Here is a 19,369-nt window from a genome sequence, read left to right as displayed (position 1 = left end):
TCCGTTACGCTAATTCGTAATTGTAGTATTATCTGTTTCTAAATCTGTAGCTGAATCTGGTTTTGTTTTTGTTTCTGTTTCTGTTTTAGTTTCTGTGTCGTCTGTGTGCTCCTCTGCTCAATTTTCACCTGCTCCAGGCCTAATTGCGCCCCTTTGGCTAATGGGCGTGGCAGGGGTGGATGCCGCCCCAATTGCGCCTCTTTTGTACCTTGTTATGTGGTGATCAGTGGCGGCACGGCGATCCTGGCGACCGTCGCCTGCCTTTAAATTATGCTCTAGCCTAACTTCGCCGACTTCGCCAGTTCAACTAGCTGGCCAGTCCAAGCAGAACCGAGTTAAGTACACAGTGGGGTTAATAGAATCGATAGATATTCGTAACAGCAAACAAGTCAACAAGGTAAACAAAACAAGGATGCATCGATCTGATTTCGGGTTAGTTACTCCTATAGATGTGGACACAACAACAAGTATATTATATTATATCATAGATTCATCTCGTCCCTACTCATCGCTTACGAACTACACATAAAAACACGAAAAGTTCAAGGTGATGATGAATGGTTGTATGTGTGTGTGTTTTTGTGTGTGTGTGCGGTGTGCTGGGGGATGCCCCTAATGCTAGACATACAAATACAGATACAAATACAAATGTGGTGGGAACGGGGGAAGTGGGAGCGTCTAATTTTAATCAAGTCGCGTCAAGTCCTTCAACGTTCATCTCTCATATCGCCTAGATCCTAGTAAAGTTCTCAGTTAGCCCAACTAAGCCGATTATTGTTAATGTTACATAGTAATTGTTAAGTGTTTAGATTTAATTTTTAATTTTCGCGACACCCGCTCCGCTTCGATTTCCATGGGCACTACGCGTTAACCCATAAATATTCAAGGGGGGTGGGGTCCGCCCCGAAGAAAAAGTCTTTTCGAAATTAAGGATGCATTCAGCCAATCTTTTTTGAAGACATCTAGTGGTTTCAGTTGCCAGCCAATAATCAATGCAAGATAATTGAGTACAATTTCGGCCGAAATTCTCATCGTAACGCGCGCGTCCTTTTCAGACCATTATCAAAACAATTGTCCTGCCAATTATCATAAATTTAAATTTTAAATTGTAAAAAAGTTACAACAACTCGTGGGTAGAAAAACTTATTTAAAACCTATTATTGAAATTATGATTTTTCGCTTAACTTTAAGCGGCCTATGTTAGATGATTTCACGTCTGATATTCGTGATATTCCCTATACATAATCTCGCCTCTTATTTTGGTTTCTTGTTTTTTTTTTGTTTTTTTTTTTGGTTTGAAGTATCAGTCAGTTCACAAGAATGCTCTAATGTGTGCGTGATACATGATTACAGGGTATTTGATTGTATAAACAGCTTATTGCTTCCTCGAATTCGTGTGTTTCTTAAGCAGAATGTGGTGGCGATTCGGATGCGGATTTTCGTTGCTGGCAGTGTAGAGCACTTGTTTCCGTTTCCGTTTCCGTTTCCGTTTCCGTGCAACAACTTTTCACCTCAGCCCCCTGGGGTATGCTACGAAAAACGCGAGATCCCCAGGATGTAGCTTCTTTGGCCCGCTCCTGTTCGATTCTCGACTATGAAATGGATGAATGCGAGTGGCTGGGAGTGAATGGGTTCGTGAAAACGCAGCCAAATAAACGATGCGCAAGTCTTTTGCTGGATACTCACTAAACTAACCGACTTAATGCACTTAATCTTAAATGGAATTCAATGTCTAGCACCGTTAGCTGCCTGGCTGATATGCGTGAGTGTGCGTGTGTGCCGTGTGTGTTGTGAGTGTGTGTGTGAGTGTGTGTGTGCTTGTGTGTATATATCAAAATGAACAAGTCAAATAAATCAGCCTTATATTGAATGCAATTTTGTTTTAAAACTAATTTCGCTTTCCAATTATCCAAAAAATGAACACCAACACACACACAAAGACGCGCAGGCCGCAGCCACGGTCGCAGAGCTCCGATTCTGGCCGGAATCGGAAGTGGAATCCCACGGATATAACATATATCCGTGCGGAGTTCCGAAGTCCAAGGTCCCAGGTCCGAATCGCTCAAAATTCGCTCAGACACTTTGCCCCTAGCTACACACCTAAATGTACTGTATATGTATATAATGTATCAAGTATAATTACTTAGTTATCGTTTAGTGGATGCAACATACCGCGCTGAACCAGCATTCGCTGCGCCGGACCCGAATCTGCATCCGAATCCGGCCGCCAGCTGCCGTGAGATTTCTAATTTTAACCAAACTCGATCCTCTTAAGGGACTACTACGAGTCCATCTTAGCTTAGAGTTAATTTTATGTTTACACATCAATAACGACGATAAATATCCAATGAAATATCATAAGTTTCCATCTACATGCATATGCTGCTTAGACGTACACGTTGGCAAATATGCCCGATAATAAGTATATAGCTAGTTAAGAGATAAACACATCGATCTGTTGTTATGTAAGCACTGCTTTCTCTGTACATCTTAGACCAGCGGAAAGAAAAATCCAACATTTGCGGATCTAGCAACTGTGTTTCTGGCTCCATTCTACCAACAAAATGCCAATAGATCCTGTAGAAAGTTCTACAATTTGTATCGATACCATCTGTTCTACGTCTGAGACCCTGGGAGAAACCGTGTCTGTTCGAGAAATGCATTCTTCTTATAAGGGGGATTACGGCTGGAGTTTCCGCGAGTGCGGAAACCTTTCGCTCCAAGAACCAAGGAATAAAAACTGAATGGGGTAACCAAGGTGGCAACTGAAAAGTGAAATCATAATAAAAACAAAGTGGTTCGTTTTTGTTTTGTTTAATTATAAATAACAATTGTATATTTTTTAATAAAATGGGTGTTCTTGTTGTTGTTGTTGTTGTGTTGTATTCTTTTCAAGAAAAAAATCAAAAAGAAATATTATTTCTCGCTATTGTATGAATCTAGCATTCATGTTCGATGGATTAGAGCTTTGACCTTTACTGATATTTCTGATATTTCCCTCCATAATTCTTCCCCGCTTATCTTCGTTAAGCATTTCCGGTTTTCTTCATCCGTTGTCACATTCCGTTTGTTTTTCAGGTAGGTCAGTTCTAATCTCCGATCGGGATTTTGAGGACATCCCGGATCGCGGGACTTAGCCTGCCTTGTATTTCTTGCTCTTTTCGTGATAATCGTGGTAATCGTACACATAAAATAGTAAGAAATATTAGCGATAATTATATAATAATGGATAGTTTTCTTCCTCTTTCTTCTTTCTTCTTTGTTTTTTGTTTGTTTGTTTAAAAATATCACTTAAGTTTAAATAATTTCCAGAACGCAACGAAATAGATCGAGTGTGCGCACTTAACTACGCTTGTGTGTGGGGTGTTTGTGTATGGTGCACGAAAATTAGCAAGAAAAACAATAATAATGATGACAATAATCATACTCGTAATCATAATTCGTAATAAAGAATAGAAGACGCCGTTCTGGGGCGACAGACAAAAATAAGTAAAATGTATTGCATTTTCTCCGTTTTCAGTTGCATTTTACTCCGTTTGCTTACAATCGTTCTTGTTGTTGTTTTTGTTGTTTTGGTTAAACTTATAGTTAATAAAAACGAAATACAAGTGTACAAAATGTTGTTAAACTTTTTCGCATTACACAAAAATGGCCACCATTATGAATTTCATTCAAATCACGGCAAACAATTTCAATGAAATTTTCGCTTGCGTGTTTTACTTTCTCCTTACGGTTTCTGCATGCCTTCGCTTCCGCTTTCGCGGTTTCTTTCAACTTTCCCGCTCTCCCTAACTTTCCATTTTCATTTTCAAACATTTTTAAAGCTGCTGCCGCCTAAGCTCAATTTTCCCTCCTCTCCTATCCTCTCCTCTTCGCCCATCAACATTACTTTTTCCGATCGCGACTCGGTTTCCTCTTGGGCTCGTTATCCCATTGCACTTCCGCTTCGTATTCCCTTTTACTTCCGTTCGTTAAGTGTGTGTATGGGGGTTCTATATTTACATATTCTAGACTTTAGTTTGTACTTCCAATTTGGTTAAGAATTCCTTGTGTATTTTCATTTCTTCATCCGTAAATTCTCCTGCTCTTCAATCTCAATTCGTAGCTATCCCTAGATGGGCTACATCTGCTTATATCCTCGCAAACCTCGCTGGGTCCTTTGTGACGTCATTGTTTGTATGTGTATACCGTAATTTGAACAATTCACAACAGTTGCACAACGCAAAAAGTTTTTGTTTTTTTTTTTGTTGTTTTAAATCTTAGCTTTTAGTCATAAGTTCATTACAAATTAATTAATAGACAAATTTAGCTCATTTTTCGTTTTTGTGTGTTTTTAGAAAATATCAACTTAACAATTTATTAAAAATTTGAACATGTTTGAAAGTGTTTTCCTTCTGGCTCCAATTGAAATTTCGACGATTCCCTTTTCTCGATAAGGATAAGGATATAAGATCTACCTCACAATCCATCTGTTTGTCTGTCGGCCTGTCTGTTTGTTTGTTTGCTTGGTTTTGTTTGTTTTAAAAATTCACTACGTTTAAGTTTAAGTTGCTCGTATGTCTATATGTTACATTAGCGTGGTTTTTGGACTCGGGATTTGGGGTTGAAGGGTAATTGTTCTATAGATGTTTGAGAGTTTGGGCTTTTGGGTACTTGGTTGTGGGTGGGTTTGTGGTGGCTGGGTGCTTAATTAACTAGATTATTTAGCTGTGTGTCCATCTATTGCCGCTCGTATGCATGAAGTCGATTAATACTTAACTCTTAGCGCTTAACACACACACTTACAAATTGTTTAAACGGCTCTTGGATTTGAGTTACATGTGATTATGCAAGTAATTTAACTATTTTTCGTTTATGCCTATTTAATGTGTAGATGCAACGCCTTGAATATTTAATATGCATATTTTTAGGTTTTCGTTTGAATATTCTGCTTTCAAGCGGAGGCGGCACAGAAATCACTTCGTGACGAATTCTTGCGTACATCAACGTAAATTCCGAGCAAAGGGATTTCTGCACCACCTCCTCATTTTGATTTGTTTGTTTGTTTGAGTTGGTTTGATTCGTTTTCTTACATTTCATTTCATTTCGTTTTGTTTTCTTTGTTTAGAGCGAGAAGTAGAACAGAAATTGCACTTAATACTATAAAAAAATTTACTAGAGTTCTTACAATTAAAAAAAATCAAATGTATATTTGCTTTAAATATTGTTGGTTTTCATGTGTTGTTGTTGTTGTTGGTTTATGCTTGAATTGTTTTTTGCTGTTTTTTCTTTTGCATTTTTTTGTTATGTTTTATGTAAAACAGCTGGCAAACGTACGTATTTTAGCTGTTTGCTGCTTTCGCCTTTTGTGTGTATAAAAATCTGCCAACTGCTTTTCAGCTTTTTAACATAAGAATTAACAAAGTCATTTTAGAAATAAATATGTATATGTATGTATATATGTATATGTATATTTACGCACTGCAATAATAGTAATAATAATAATTATAATAATAATAATTAGATTATTGTAGATTGCAAATGTTGCCCGGCCGCAAATGTCAGCAACATTTGCACGGCAGTTGGCAAACACCTGCACAACAACAAAAGAGATACCGTTACGTGTTTAAGGTGCACAATTCAATGCAGAGTAAATAAGAAGAGACCATTTTTCATTTGCATTTGCATTCATTTGCGATTTGTGTCGTCGGGGCAACAGCTGCCACTGACAGCCATCCGTTCTCATCCATCTCATCCATCCAGGAGTCAGCAAGTGGCGGTGCTCGGTGGCGGTTCAGGTGGACTTAGCCCTGCATCAGCACGGCCTGCGCCTGCTGCTGATTGGCGGCTGCTCGGCTCCAGGCCAGCAGGCCGTTGGCAGCAGCCACCTGCGCCTCCTCCTGATCCTCGAGCGCCTCCTGATCCTCCTGCTGCTCCTCCTGCTCCATCTCATCCAGCTCCAGCTCCTCGTCAGCATCCTCCATGAGGGTGGGCGCGGTGGTCGTCGTTGTGGCTGCGCAGGCAATGGGCGCCACAATCACCGAGGTGGCCACACTGCGTATACGCACCGGCCGATTGCTGATTGTGTTGCTGTTGGCGGTCACCGCATAGGGATGCGGTTGTTGCTGCTGCTGCTGCTGCACCTGTCCACCGTAACGCTTGTTGGTTTTGATGGTCAGCGACGAGGGTAGCTGCTTGCCGGCAGCCACCTCGGCCGCCAATCGCACCACTGTGGTGGTCATTTTCGAGGACGATGTTGCTGCCGGACTGGGAGTTGCTGATATTGCTGCTGGGTTGGGTGTTGCTGATGCTGATGCTGCTGCTGTTGCTGTTGCTGCCTTGGACTGGTGCGCCGACGCCTGGTTTGCCGCCTCCGTCGACGACTTCTGTCGCTTTCAGTCGCCGAAGCGGCTGCACGCCTTCTTCCACCGGCACTGGGTGCACCACTGGTCGCGCTTCTCCATGCCGTACACCTTGCGGCACTTTTTGTTCTCGCCGCGCGTCCTCTTGCCAGGCGAATGGGGCGTATGCTTGACGGCCACCTGTTGCGCCATGTGCTGTTGCTGCTGCAGCGGATTGCTGCCGTTGCTTCCGTTGCTGTGGTTGTTGCTGTTGTTTTGGGCAACCAGGTTGCCGGCAGTTGTCTGTGGATGTGGATGTTGCTGCTGGTGGCCGCGCATCGGCTGGTGCTGATGGTGCTGCTGCTGCGCCGGATGGAAATTGGGCGTGATCGTCACACTGGACAGGAGATGTTGCTGCTGCTGTTGGTGGCTGTGTTGCTGCTGCTGGTGGTGTTGCTGCTGCTGCTGCTGCAGTTGCTGCTGCTGGCTGTGATGCGCCGTCACTGTGACATTTTGCTGCGACAGCTGCTGCAGCATATTGTTGGCACTGTTGTTGCTGTGGATCACTGGACTGCTGCTGCTGCTGCTGCTGTTGCTGCTGCCGCTGCTGCCGGCGTAGTTGTGGTGGTGCGTGTGTTGGTGGTGCTGCTGCTGCTGGACGTACGTCGGCGATGGATATGGCGCTACCGAGTGGTTCGGACGGGAGGACGACGAGCGCGCGTGCTTGCCGAGCGGCGAGGCTGATGCGCTGGCCACCACCGGCCCCGTCCCCGTCCCCGTGGAGGAGGAGTAGCTGCCCACTGTCGCCGTCGCCGCCGGGCATGTGTAGTTGTGGTGGGCCAGGTGCGATGTGGGGATGCAGCTGGTGTTGTTGTTCTGCAGCTGCTGCTGGTGGGTGCTCGGGATGTTGCTGCCACTGATGGTGGTGCGTCCATGCGACTGCGCCAGGTGGTTATAGTGGCTACCGGCGCGTCCTTGCCTGCAATATCGAAACAAGATAGTGTTAACAAATAATCTACATGTGCCGTGCACTAGAGCACCCACTTGAAGTTGCCCACAATCTGCTTCTGGTACTCGGGATCCTCGTGCGGCGGACGCGCCATGTCCCGGTGACTCAACGTCGGCTCGGAGGCCAGACTGGGCTTCACCTGCTCTTCGTCGTCGTCGGCATCCTCGTAGTAGAACTCCTCCTCGTTTCCCCAGTCATCGTCCGCGGAGCGATGGCCGTCCTTTCTGCAATGCCAGCGAAAAGTTGCGAAATTGATTAGAAGGATGTGTCAGTGATGGCAAGATTACTGCAGTTATGTACCTTGTGAAGGTTCGGTATTAGTACAAATCAGATTGGTACTTTATTTTCTGTTCTTTTATTTTACTTCATTCAATTAAAAAAAAATTATTCAAATTGCAAAATGAATGCTACGAATTTCAGTTGAACTTCGGCAATATTTAATTAGGCACCCAATTTAGGTACCTAATTTCCATTCAAGGGACCGTTTTTTGTACTCGCGTTGCCAACTAAGCCGAGGATTCATCAGTTTAGGTTTGAGACCCTGCTAAAACTGCACCAGAGTTCTGAACCCAGATTCTGTCCACCAAAAATATTTTATTTTTTCCCCAAAATGTTTTACTGCAATTATATTTCAAAGTGAAAACGAGATAATTACTTTCACAGATAATATGAGGTTGTACATCACGCTTATTTCAACAATCGATTAGTCTTGCGGTACTGGGCAGCACTAATACTATCGAAGAGCATCGGACTTGGTCCCACCTCTAGCCTCAACTATTTGTTCCAGCTCTAGCACTTTTTGCAAAAAAAACGCACGTTCCGTGTGAAATCAATACGAAATCAACAAGAGCAATCGATTTTGAGCAATCGTCCGAGTTGAAAAGCAGCGCGCAATACTGTTCACAGCGCCAATTAATCCAGCTGCCCGAGTCACCAGCCATTTTTTGTGTGGTGGAAAATTTTGCAGATAGAAAAAATTGCGCGTCTGTCTGTCTGGATCTGCGTCTCTGTGTGTGTGCGTGTGCTCGTGTGTATGTGTGTGCGTGTGTATAGCGAGGCCTACTTTGTCAATTAGCAAGGGAAAAAAGACGCCAGTGCTCCTGATCTGCTCCTTCGCCTCTTGCCCTCCAAAAAGCCAGCCAACATGTCCAGCCTGCGACCCGAGGAGGCCCGAAAACTGGCCACCGCCGCCTCCGTTTCTCCGCTGAGCAATTGCCAATTTAGCGGCGTGGTAATCAGCTCGATTGCCGACGAGCAGAAGCTGGAGTTCACCAACAAATACAAGGGCAGCTGTACGCTGCTCTGCAGCTACGATTCCCAGGGAGTGGTGCTCCGAGTTGTGTCAGGTAAGGAAGAGCACAGAATCTTCCATTATTAAAACCCGCCCCTAACATCGCAAATCTCTCGATCATCAGATGATGATCGGAGCCACGTGCTCAAGGAGTACATGATTGCCGCCGATACGGATGCCGCCCAAATGGGTCGACGTAGCTATGCCGTTTCCCTGGATGCCGACAATCTCGTGCTGAGGTTCGCCAGCGACCAGGACCAGCAGCTCTTCCGCAAGGTGGTGGAGAACGTGAAGCACTTGAGACCCAAGTCCGTGTTCTCGCAGCGCACTGAGGAGTCGTCCGCCTCGCAGTACTTCCAGTTCTATGGCTACCTCAGCCAGCAGCAGAACATGATGCAGGATTATGTAAGGACGAGCACGTACCAGCGGGCCATTTTGGGCAATGCGGTGGATTTTCAGGACAAGATCGTCCTGGATGTGGGCGCTGGCTCGGGAATTCTCTCCTTCTTTGCCGTGCAGGCGGGAGCTGCCAAGGTGTACGCCATTGAGGCGTCCAACATGGCCCAGTACGCCCAGCAGCTGGTTGAGTCCAACAATGTGCAGCACAAGATCTCTGTGATACCGGGAAAGATCGAGGAGATCGAGCTGCCCGAAAAAGTGGACGTTATCATATCAGAGCCGATGGGCTATATGCTGTACAACGAGCGCATGTTGGAGACCTATCTGCACGCCAGAAAGTGGCTGAAGCCCCAAGGAAAGATGTACCCCACGCACGGCGACTTGCACATCGCGCCCTTTTCGGACGAATCGCTCTACTCGGAGCAATACAACAAGGCCAACTTCTGGTACCAGTCGGCGTTCCACGGCGTTGACCTTACCACGCTGCACAAAGAGGGCATGAAGGAGTACTTCCGACAGCCAATCGTGGACACCTTCGACATCCGCATATGCATGGCCAAGTCGGTGCGGCACGTGTGCGACTTTCTCAACGACAAGGAGGACGACCTGCATTTGATTAGTAAGTACCCGAACTTGTGACTTCCGACAATGGCTAACTGCTGACCTTCCGCAGGCATCCCCCTGGAGTTCCACATTCTGCAAACTGGCATCTGCCATGGGCTGGCCTTTTGGTTTGATGTGGAGTTTAGCGGCAGCAGCCAGAATGTGTGGCTCTCCACGTCGCCCACGGCGCCGCTGACACATTGGTATCAGGTGCGCTGCCTACTGCCCATGCCCATCTTCATCAAGCAGGGTCAGACGCTGACAGGCCGGGTCTTGCTGGAGGCCAATCGGCGGCAGTCGTACGACGTGACCATCGACCTGCACATCGAAGGCACGCTTATTTCGTCGAGCAACACCCTGGACCTGAAGAATCCGTATTTTCGGTACACGGGGGCGCCGGTCCAGGCACCGCCGGGGACTAGTACCCAGAGTCCATCTGAACAGTACTGGACACAAGTGGACACGCAAGGATCACGCAATTGTGAGAGCAAATCACTAATATAGTAACCTCATTACTTATGTAAGGATTTCTTTAGCTTCAAGCATGCTCAATGGCGGGCTCAGCGTGAACGGAATAGGTGATGGCATGGACATCACCCATGGACTTATGCATCCGCACTAGGGCGGCAGTGGATCGAATAACAATACATCTTTCTGGGAATTCCCTTTGCTCTTAGTCCGCTCACTTTCTACGATTGATTCTACATTTGCCAATTTTTGTTTTGTTACAGTTTATGATTAGGTTATTTATTGAAAAGTGTAAATTATTTTTAACTATTTTCGAAACTTAGTTGTGTTATGTTCTGTATACATTTTTTTAAAACCTTTGTCCCTATCATTATATATCTTTTCCTCCCTTCTCTTACACTTTTAATCGATCGGACGGATCGAAGGAATCCAGCATCCCAGCAAGTAAACAACATACAAACAATCAACAAATCAAGGCAGACTAATGTAGTTGTTTAGAACACGCAGCATATTAATAAGCCTAAGCTAATTTTAGCCCATAGTAATTAGAGTTTTTAACGTATGTGAATTGTAATACCGATATTTAACCCGCCCGGGACTGCGCTTCAGGAAGTTTATTAGTTAATGTGCCGATTGCCAATTGCAGATTTTGCCGAAAGCTTTGAACAAACCAACAAATTCAGATTGTACTGTATCTATTATGTGTGTTATTATTATACTATATATTGTGTGTACCTCCAGCTAGTTTCAATTTTGTACTTGTCGGCCGTGTTTATGTTTAGTTCGTTTCAAATTGTAAGAAATTGCTCATAGGATTTAGTGCTAAGCTACGATACCATTACTAAAGGCCGACCTGCGCCGAGAGATTATACATATACCCCCCTACGATTACGATTAATTCGGTTCTGGAGGCACCACTCGTTCGATCCTAAGTTACGCACCCAAGCCCAGATCCTGTCATAGATCCTACTATATCGCTGCCAGCAAGCCGAGCGCTATATAAGCATATACACCTAGATATACGCGTAGGGTACGCCAACCTAAACTCACTCCCGACATTCTCGCACTCGCATCCTGTATGCGGACTGTACTTTATAGGGCAGCAAGTAAAAACACAAAAACACTCCAACAACACACGACACAACATAACACACAACACACAATACACAATATACTGCAAAAATAAATATAAAGCAAAACATATACAATTATATATATACGAATAGATATACCGCATGTATGCAGATGAGAGAACAATGTCAAAGCAAAAGCAGCAAAAAACAAAGCCACCGCGTCTTTTATTTGTGCACCCCCACTTGGAACCCCTCTCGATTTACATAGGAAACGAGATTGGCAAGTGTCAAAGCTCAGCGCGGATCGTGTGTGGGCGCCTCGAATTGGACCTTGGCCTCAAAAGCGCGCCGCTGCACCTGCCGCCACCCACTGCTGCCACTGTTGCCACTGCTGGCCTGCTGCAGGTGCGCATAACAAAGTAATCTGTGTGCTGGCGAGGGGCTCCGCCACACTCGTGTGACCTGCTTACTGTGCTCGAGTGCTCTACTTTCGAGCCACCACCTCCAGCGCCCGCTCCGGGCGAGTGCAAATGCTGGCGGAGATGGAGAAGGAGAAGGTCGGGTGGGTAAGTCAAGGCCCCGCCCACTTGCTGCTCGCACCTAATCCACTGATAGCAGCGCAATTCCCACTTGTACACTTACCCCAAATGTTTTTTCCTAATGTGACGCATGACTGTATTGTGATCGGCCACCAGGCCAACGCATCCTCGGTAAACGCATCGGAACTTTTTGGACTGCAATGAGAAGAGAGGTGATGTGGTTAGATTGGTTATATTACTGCGCTCTTGTGTACTAATAATAGTTCAATGTAATATCCATCGTACTTGGCGGGAATACGGCTGCATTAGCGAGTTCTCGGAAGACGATGAGGAGGAGCGCGAGCAGCTGTCCCCCGTGGGACTGTGGCGACCGTAGCCCTCGTAGTCACTGCGCTCCACGTAGTAATTCATTGCCATGGTGTGCATGATGGCGGTTCTGCAGCAGCTCTTTAACTGGCGGCTGTTTAGCGGTTGCACGCGGAGCTGTGGAGCAGTAGCAGTAGCAGGAACAGGAGCGATTCGAACCGGTGCCGGCCCGGTGCCAAGTGCGACTGTGTGAGTGCGGACAATGCAACTGGCTGGCTGGCTGGTTGGCTGGTTGGCTGAAAGCCAGATTCGCAGTCCTTGGACTCTCGCCCGAGCGGCAAACGATGCCGCCCGAACGAGCTGGCTGCCTGGCTGCCTGACTGGCTTGCTCGATGCCGCCTGCACTGATAACAGGCCCGGGTCCGGGTCCGGGTCCGGGTCCGGTCCGCGTCCTTGCCAACTCCCCCAGCCGAGCACCCCCTATTTACTGGGTCACCTTGCGGTCGCTTTGCCCCGTTTGGCGCTCGCCTTGACACGCTTTTGCCGCCCAGCTCTCGGCTTTTTATGCGCCTGCATTTATGCTGCGTTTTTATGCTGAAGGTTAGGACAGCGCTGCAGCAGCGACGCCGGCAATTGACCCAGTTTCAGTATGCTGGCGCACTGTACATACCACATGTACCCCTGCATATCCACATATGCAATAGAGCACGCTTTTTGGGGGCACAGCAAACCACTGATTGCGTCCTTGTGCTGGCAAATGTTGTCCTTGTGCGACGACGACTGCTGAACAAATTGAAAACTGAGTTTTCGGCTGCTCGTTTCGGCCTTGTGGGCCAAGTGATTAACGATTTGTTTACAACTTTGTGGTTTGGGAATGCCAGCGAGCTTCAATTGTTATGGATTGCATGGACTTGGTGCGCCGCCATTTTGGCCCACTTAAGCTGAATTTGCGGAGGGCGCGCACACGGCGTATGCGTAATTTGAGCCGAGAGCAGGAAAAGCTGAATGCCTTTTTCGGGGCGGAGTCTGCGAACCGCAACGCAATCATAAACATAAATATCCTGCGGTACTTAAGCGGCGTAAATTGTTAACGCACGTGGCTGGCAGGCAGTTACACAAATGCGTACACAGCAAGAAATACTAGGTCCTGTTTGCTAAATACCCACTAATAAATCGGTTTTTGATGATTTTCTAAAGTGAAAAGGTAATAACCTTTAATGCCATTTATTTCCGGTGTTTCCAACTGCTTGACTTGGATGCGGAAGCTAGACCATTTTCGTTTTAACTTGCTGCAATTAGTCGGCGGTCGTAATTCGTTTGCAGCCAGACCTCTGGGGTCAGGATACATCAGGATATGCCTTATATCCTGGCTCATAAATAAGGGCCTGCAAGCACACACACGCGGTTGTTGCCAGTGGTTGGTGTGTGTGTGTGTGTGTGAGTGTGTTTGGCAACAGGGAAGTGTTTTCCTGCCACTTTCGCTGTTTTCAGAGTTCTTCGGAGTTGGTGGCCGCCTGCGTGACTAGCATCTTAATGTGCTGAATGTTTGAAAAGGGGTTTATTAATGCCTCGATTTTGTTCGCTGGCAGATAAGCGCGGCACAGCTCGTTTGTCAAACGCTGCGTATGCGTAATTTTCAATTGCCAGCTGCCGCCGTTTGCCTCGCAATTATATTCAATTAATGCGGAAAGCAGTTGGAAATCCTTTTGGGCTATCAATTCACGGCATCCCAAAACGCTCCCCTGCCATTTATTGCCACCTGCCAAGTCGCTCGAATCCAAAAGTAAATTAGAGCAGCTTGAGTTATGTCCCCCCTGCGCTCAACGTGTAGTGGTGCGTGTTAATTATCCTCCTCTAATGAGAAGGACTCCCGTCGCCGGGGGTAAACGCTTGCTTGCTAATGAAAGAAAACCATTCGCCGGCAAAGAACTCCAGCTGGCTAACTGCGGAGCGAGGAAATAAAATTCCACCCTGTTCCATCCAGGAGTGCGTATTACATCCAGAAATGACTACCGCACTGTGTCCTGATTTGGCTGCCAAACAGCGGGCACAAACAAAGCCGGGTCCGGGAAAACGTAAATAGCCGACTTGAGTGGGCGGCCCAACATGAATCTTCTTTGAGGGAAAATGGCAAGGAATTTCCCCGTCTGGCGCCAGTTCCAGGCTGCTCCCAGCTGTCATATTGTATACATATGTACACTCCATGATATATACTCCATGGTAAGTGCGTGTATTTACTCGGGGGCGTACTTCATGCTAATCCCTGCGCGTATTTACCGAAGGCAATAACCGGAACGAAGACAACAGATATTTCCTGATTCCGAATGGAAGTTGATCGGCTTTGGCAGCACATCCTTATTAATTTGCCGACTTAATAATTCCCCCGTCTGCCATCGATTCATTCTACGTTATCAGTGGAAGTCCTGCGTTGCCATGCAATTTCCTATTTCTTCGCATTCGATGGGAATTTACTTGACAGCACACACATCTTCGGAAAAACTCAAAGTCCCACCCACCCACGCATTCTACGTGCGTGGGGTAAATAAAAGTTTTTCCTGTCTCTCTCTCTCTCTCTCTCTCTGTCTCTATCCGTTCATCTTGGAGTTTTCCCATTTCCCATTTCCCCATTCCCATTCCCGTTGGCGGCAAGCATAAACAACCCCAAACCCCAGAGAGTCGGGCCGAAAATACACAAAGCGGAAATGCGAACCGAAATCGAAACCGAAATCAGAACAGCTGTGGAAGGACAGCGCGCGAAATTGGGTCACCAGTATATAGTGGTGTATATATGCAGCCCAAACCCTGAGTTTTCCTTTTCCGGCCAAAGGGAGGTGGGTGGCCATGCCCCTGGGTTTTCCACGCTCTCACTTGCTCTCACTCGCTGTCTGCGGACCTGTCCCTGCCCGTGCAACATGAGACGTCACTCTCTTGCCACTGTTAACTGCCCCAAAAACTAGGCCAAAAAGAGCGGCCAACTAGTAACAGCAAAAGAGAAAGTAAAGAGCGCCAGAGAGCGGCTCGAAGAGAGTGCGCATGGTTGGTGCAGCACTGTTACCAGAATTGGGTCAATGGAAGGCCAACATAATCCCACATGCCCCATGCCCCGTGCCCCAGAAAAATGGTGCGGAGCATAAATTATTGACTCCGCACTGGCGACCGAAAATAGCACAATTTGCGTATATCGATGTGGGAGTGGGAATGGAAATGGCAGTCGAAGCGGAGGCCACCCGTCCCATTATGGCCCAGAAAAATGTGTGCCAAGCATTAGAGGCATCTGGCATCTATTCGCCTTGTGGCTAATAACAGGAACATGAAAGGTTCGTTCCCTAATAGGTCTTAATACCCGGCAAACGCGAATTGCACTCACGTCGCCGCTTACATTTCAACGCCCCGAAAAGCAGGCAACGAAAATGATGCTTCTGCTTGGGGGCTCGGTCAGAATTTGCTTTTCTTCCTGGTTTGCACGCCATTAAAGCCGCCAGAGTTCGTCATGGCAATTTCTGTAATTTGCATGCCACATACATGCATTCCATACAAGCATATTATAAATGGGCTGCCGCAAATCGAATTCGTAGTGCTTTGCATGTAAGCGGTTGATTTCAAAGTCTTATCGCCGTGTCTTCAGGCAGCAAGCAAATTGGGTCACATCGGATAGGGGCGAGGCTTTCAACAAACTTTTCGTTGACTTTATCAACCGAATCAGCACAGCCCGGCACAGCCCATCCTCCCACCGCCGCCCACACACAGTAAATTTACTCGGGAAATGCTGTTTTTGTAACGAGTTGCGGGGCAAATTGGTTTTATTTGGGTTTTTTAGGCATAGTTCTCTCTTGTAATTCGAAATTCGCATTCGATTTTAACCTTTGGGAGGGAGATTTTGGAAAACTTGATTACGCACTGCTGATGGCCTTGCCAATTGGCTGGGCCCCTTAATTTGATTGCGTTTAAATAAAAAGCACGCACACACCCGCACTCGCATTTGAATTTCGCGTCCACAGACAGTGACAGAGTGGAGTGTCATAAATATATGAAAACTCAAACACACATGCATAACTGATGTGACAAACACACGCGAAATTGTCATTGCCTTTGGAAAAACGGTGGGGCGGTCATGGAAAAGCCGGGGAAAACGGCTGCAAAAAAGGCTGACAACGATGGAGATGAAGGCTGAAATTGAGGTTGAGTGTTCACTCATTCAGCAAATATGACAATGGCGTTGATTTTGATATTTTGAGCGGGCGGACAGCAGCACAATACCCGACTTGTTCTCGACGTGGCCCAAGCTGCTGGGTATCGCGGTTTAAGGGTTCTGCACATCCCACAGATGCACTGAAAAAACTAGGCTAATAGCTTGTTTGTTACTTTGAAAGGTAACAAGTATTACTAAGCTAGTCAATATCCCATTTCTCTCTGTGCAGATGCTGACACGTTTCGTGTATTAAATTTATGCGAAAAGTTCGTGAGCACTGAAGACGACTTGTGTTCAGTTGGGGCACATACGAGTATTGCCAAAAGTCAAGCTCAAGCCAGCTAGAATGTGGAAATTAAAGTGCATGCTCACCAAATAAGATCAACTGAAATGACCTGCATTAGAGTGCACTAAGCTAGACCGGAAATGGCGGAGTGGACCGCCTGAAAGTATGCAACGCTGCATCCTTGAGGCCACACATTTGTAGTCAATTTACTGTGGCCTTTACAAATGATTTAGTTACTGAACGCCGCCGAAGCAGGAAGTGGAAATGACCTAAGTGGTGCGTTTTTTAGAGGCCAACGTGGCCCGCATCTCGCAACCAACTAGTGATGTATGTGTGTGTGTGTGGGTGGGCGAGCGACGACAATATCCGGCCACGCTCAATTTACCGCAACATAGCGCAGGACACCCTCGGGGCATTAAGTCCTTATCAGTGGAAAAGTGGAAACGCTCGAGCTACAAGACCGGAGTCCTCGGGCCAACTTAATGGCCACCGCAGGCGATTGCGTTCAACCCCAAACCTGAAAACAGGGGCCTCTGGTTCTTGGCACTTTCACCACCCGTTATCAGTGTTCATTGTCACATCTCTCTCGCTTTCAGGACGGCGCACAGAATCCAATTATGACATAAATATATTCGTAAATTGTAAAATGTAAATTTTCGTCCACATCCAACGAAAAAGGGATTTTCACTTGTCCCAAAAGATAAGCGGCCAGGACAACGAAATTATTATTTGACACACGTAAATTGTACAAGGGCGGCTAATAAAATGTGTGCCTGGCTGCATTTGCCGTTGACTTTTATTGCTGCGGTAATTGCCAAATGGAGCTTGAATGGGTTGGGTTAGCCAGGCCTCAATATCCCTTCCTATCCGGCAAGCTCCTAATCAACACGGACTTTAACAAGATGTGTGGTTGCCATGTGGATAGATGGGATAGTGGCCGTCAGTCCTGAAAAGTAATTGGCTTATGGCCAAAATGTCAGGCTTGTGACAGCGAAAAGCGTGCGACTGTACCTTTGTCAAGGCTAAATACGTGTTAAAGCAAACGGAGACAGAAGTCCTAGACGTAGGTTTCTGGTTTGATTAATAACAATATCCACGGCGATCTGTCATATTAGTTGCGTCGTCATCTGTGTTACATCTATTTAAGTACAATAATTTAATGTTTAGCTATTTTTTAACATACGTATGCGAGTATAAGCCCCTAATTTCCCCTCTGCCAAAATAAATCAAGACGAACGGGAGCCTCATCCATTTTCATTTGCCCGAGTGGGAGCTGCGATTGTCTCCGGCTTAAACTGTACTGTGCGCTGGCTGACCCAGAAACTCTGGGCCGGAATGCAGGCCCAGTAAGCCAGGGGTCCCAGTAACTGGGTCACAGAGCTTCAGATATACACGGACACGTACATAGTTGTGGGGGAGTTGGGCGGGGCGGGATTCACTTGCGCCTGGGTGACCTTGCCGAAACAAAACGCCAGCAGCAACAACAGCGGCATCAAGGACTGCGAGGACTGCAAGGACTGCAAGGACTACAAGGACTACAAGGACTGCGAAGAGCATACATATGGCAGTAACTGTACTTGGCGAAATTTATGTATGCTGCAAGGCGCTGGATTGTCCCTGCCATTTGCCATTCGAGTTGGGGATGCAGAACTAAACCAGGTCAAGCGTATTCGGCTTTATGTACCCCACTCGACATGTATGTGTGTGTGCACGTGGCTATATGGGGCAAACGGATAAAATAGCCGGCGGATTGATAGCTGTGTGCGCCCCGAGCAATGTGCCATTGTATCTGGAATTTATACTGCACTTGTTCGATCTCGAGAATGATGTAAATTGGAAAATATCTCCATTCAAACCGAGCGTGGAGTGAAGCGGCTCTTCAATAGCGAGCTCATATTTCAGGCTCTTCGACCATTTGAGGGCCATTTGTGTCTCCCGAGGCACATTTCAATTTGGAGCCCGGAGGCAATCGCCTCATAAACTGCCCCTGACAACAACAACAGCAGCAGCAGCCGCAGCGGCAGCCGCAGCAGCAGCAGCAGCAGAAAGAACTTGATGCCTTTCGGGGCTGGAGGGGCACGTGCCGGAAAAATGTCCATCTAATAATTTTCCAACAGAAGGAGGCAGCTGACAGCAAAAAACTGCGCAAAACGGCAGAAGAACACTCGAAATGACCAAAAAAAGAAAAAAACCTTTATACGAGTATAATCAACTTGCCGGGAAACCAAAAGCAGTTTTTTTCAGCCTGGCTTTTGGGTTTTCCGATGGCTGATGGTTATGGCGAGTCTATCATTTCCCCAAGGGCAGCTCATATCGGTTGGCAAGAGGCAGGAGGAGTCACATTACTTTTCAGGTATTATGCGCCACTCAAAAGTTGTCGCTGTCGTTTAAACTGAAAAAAGAGCGCTCCAAATGTGGCCGAAGGTGAAGGGCGAAGGGCGAAGTGCGAAGGGAATGAGACCCTGAGCCTTGTGTGTGTGTTTAAAATGCCGTTTTAATATGCCCAAAAAGGGGGTGGAGAAAGTTGGTAAGCTGCTTATAGCCAGCAAATTAGACATGGCGGCAATCGGCTTTCGAGTGTCGCCGAAAGCGCAGGCGGCACATTCATATATAGTATGGGGTATATGGAATGGTAGAGTGTGCAACATGTTGGAGTCCTAATCCCCGCAGAGGTAAGGCAACCTAACTTATGCATTCGGCCCAGAAATGGGTTAATACGGACTTAGGCAAATGCTGAAAGCTAGAAAGCTGCCAGGCTGCCAGGCTGCCAGGCTGCCAGGCTGCGGAAACTTGCTAACAAAATGCTCGCAAAAGTCCTTCGCATCGAATTGATTTGTATGTGGACTTGGCATACTTTTGGCCAGCTCCAGATGTTCGCCCAGCACC

General features: G+C 46.7%; 2 protein-coding genes across 3 annotated transcripts in view; one reads left to right on the top strand and one right to left on the bottom strand.

Annotated features, from left to right (window-relative positions):
* Positions 1 to 2,855: 2,855 nt before the first annotated feature.
* The window catches only part of LOC6552210 (zinc finger protein 704), a 120,006-nt gene continuing 103,492 nt past the window's right edge, over positions 2,856 to 19,369 (bottom strand). The window contains exons 5-7 of one of the 2 annotated variants that reach the window (XM_026979220.1): positions 11,806 to 11,897; positions 7,365 to 7,553; positions 2,856 to 7,299 (exon numbers count right to left, since the gene is read on the bottom strand). In XM_026979220.1, the coding sequence (XP_026835021.1) occupies positions 6,375 to 7,299; positions 7,365 to 7,553; positions 11,806 to 11,897 (1,206 nt within the window). In that variant the 3' untranslated portion in view covers positions 2,856 to 6,374. The remainder of the gene's footprint in view (positions 7,300 to 7,364; positions 7,554 to 11,805; positions 11,898 to 19,369) is intronic. The other variant, XM_001980693.3, reaches the window with a different exon arrangement.
* LOC6552211 (histone-arginine methyltransferase CARMER) lies at positions 8,046 to 11,131 on the top strand. Its single transcript, XM_001980694.3, has 4 exons — positions 8,046 to 8,675; positions 8,745 to 9,638; positions 9,693 to 10,103; positions 10,159 to 11,131. The coding sequence occupies exons 1-4, from the start codon at positions 8,474 to 8,476 to the stop codon at positions 10,242 to 10,244; spliced, it is 1,593 nt and encodes a 530-aa protein (XP_001980730.1). The 5' UTR covers positions 8,046 to 8,473; the 3' UTR covers positions 10,245 to 11,131.

Source organism: Drosophila erecta, unplaced genomic scaffold, assembly GCF_003286155.1.
Source record: "Drosophila erecta strain 14021-0224.00,06,07 unplaced genomic scaffold, DereRS2 tig00000000-arrow-pilon, whole genome shotgun sequence".
Taxonomy (NCBI): domain Eukaryota; kingdom Metazoa; phylum Arthropoda; class Insecta; order Diptera; family Drosophilidae; genus Drosophila; species Drosophila erecta.
Note: the sequence above shows the minus strand (reverse complement) of the source record. Positions and strands in the feature narration are given on the sequence as shown.

Excerpts from the sequence above, each read along its gene's own strand:
- LOC6552211 (XM_001980694.3), top strand. The coding sequence starts at position 8,474 with ATGTCCAGCCTGCGACCCGAGGAGGCCCGAAAACTGGCCACCGCCGCC. Across the intron at positions 8,676-8,744 it reads GGTGCTCCGAGTTGTGTCAG|ATGATGATCGGAGCCACGTG; the intron begins GTAAGGAAGAGC and ends CTCGATCATCAG. Across the intron at positions 10,104-10,158 it reads CACGCAAGGATCACGCAATT|CTTCAAGCATGCTCAATGGC; the intron begins GTGAGAGCAAAT and ends GGATTTCTTTAG.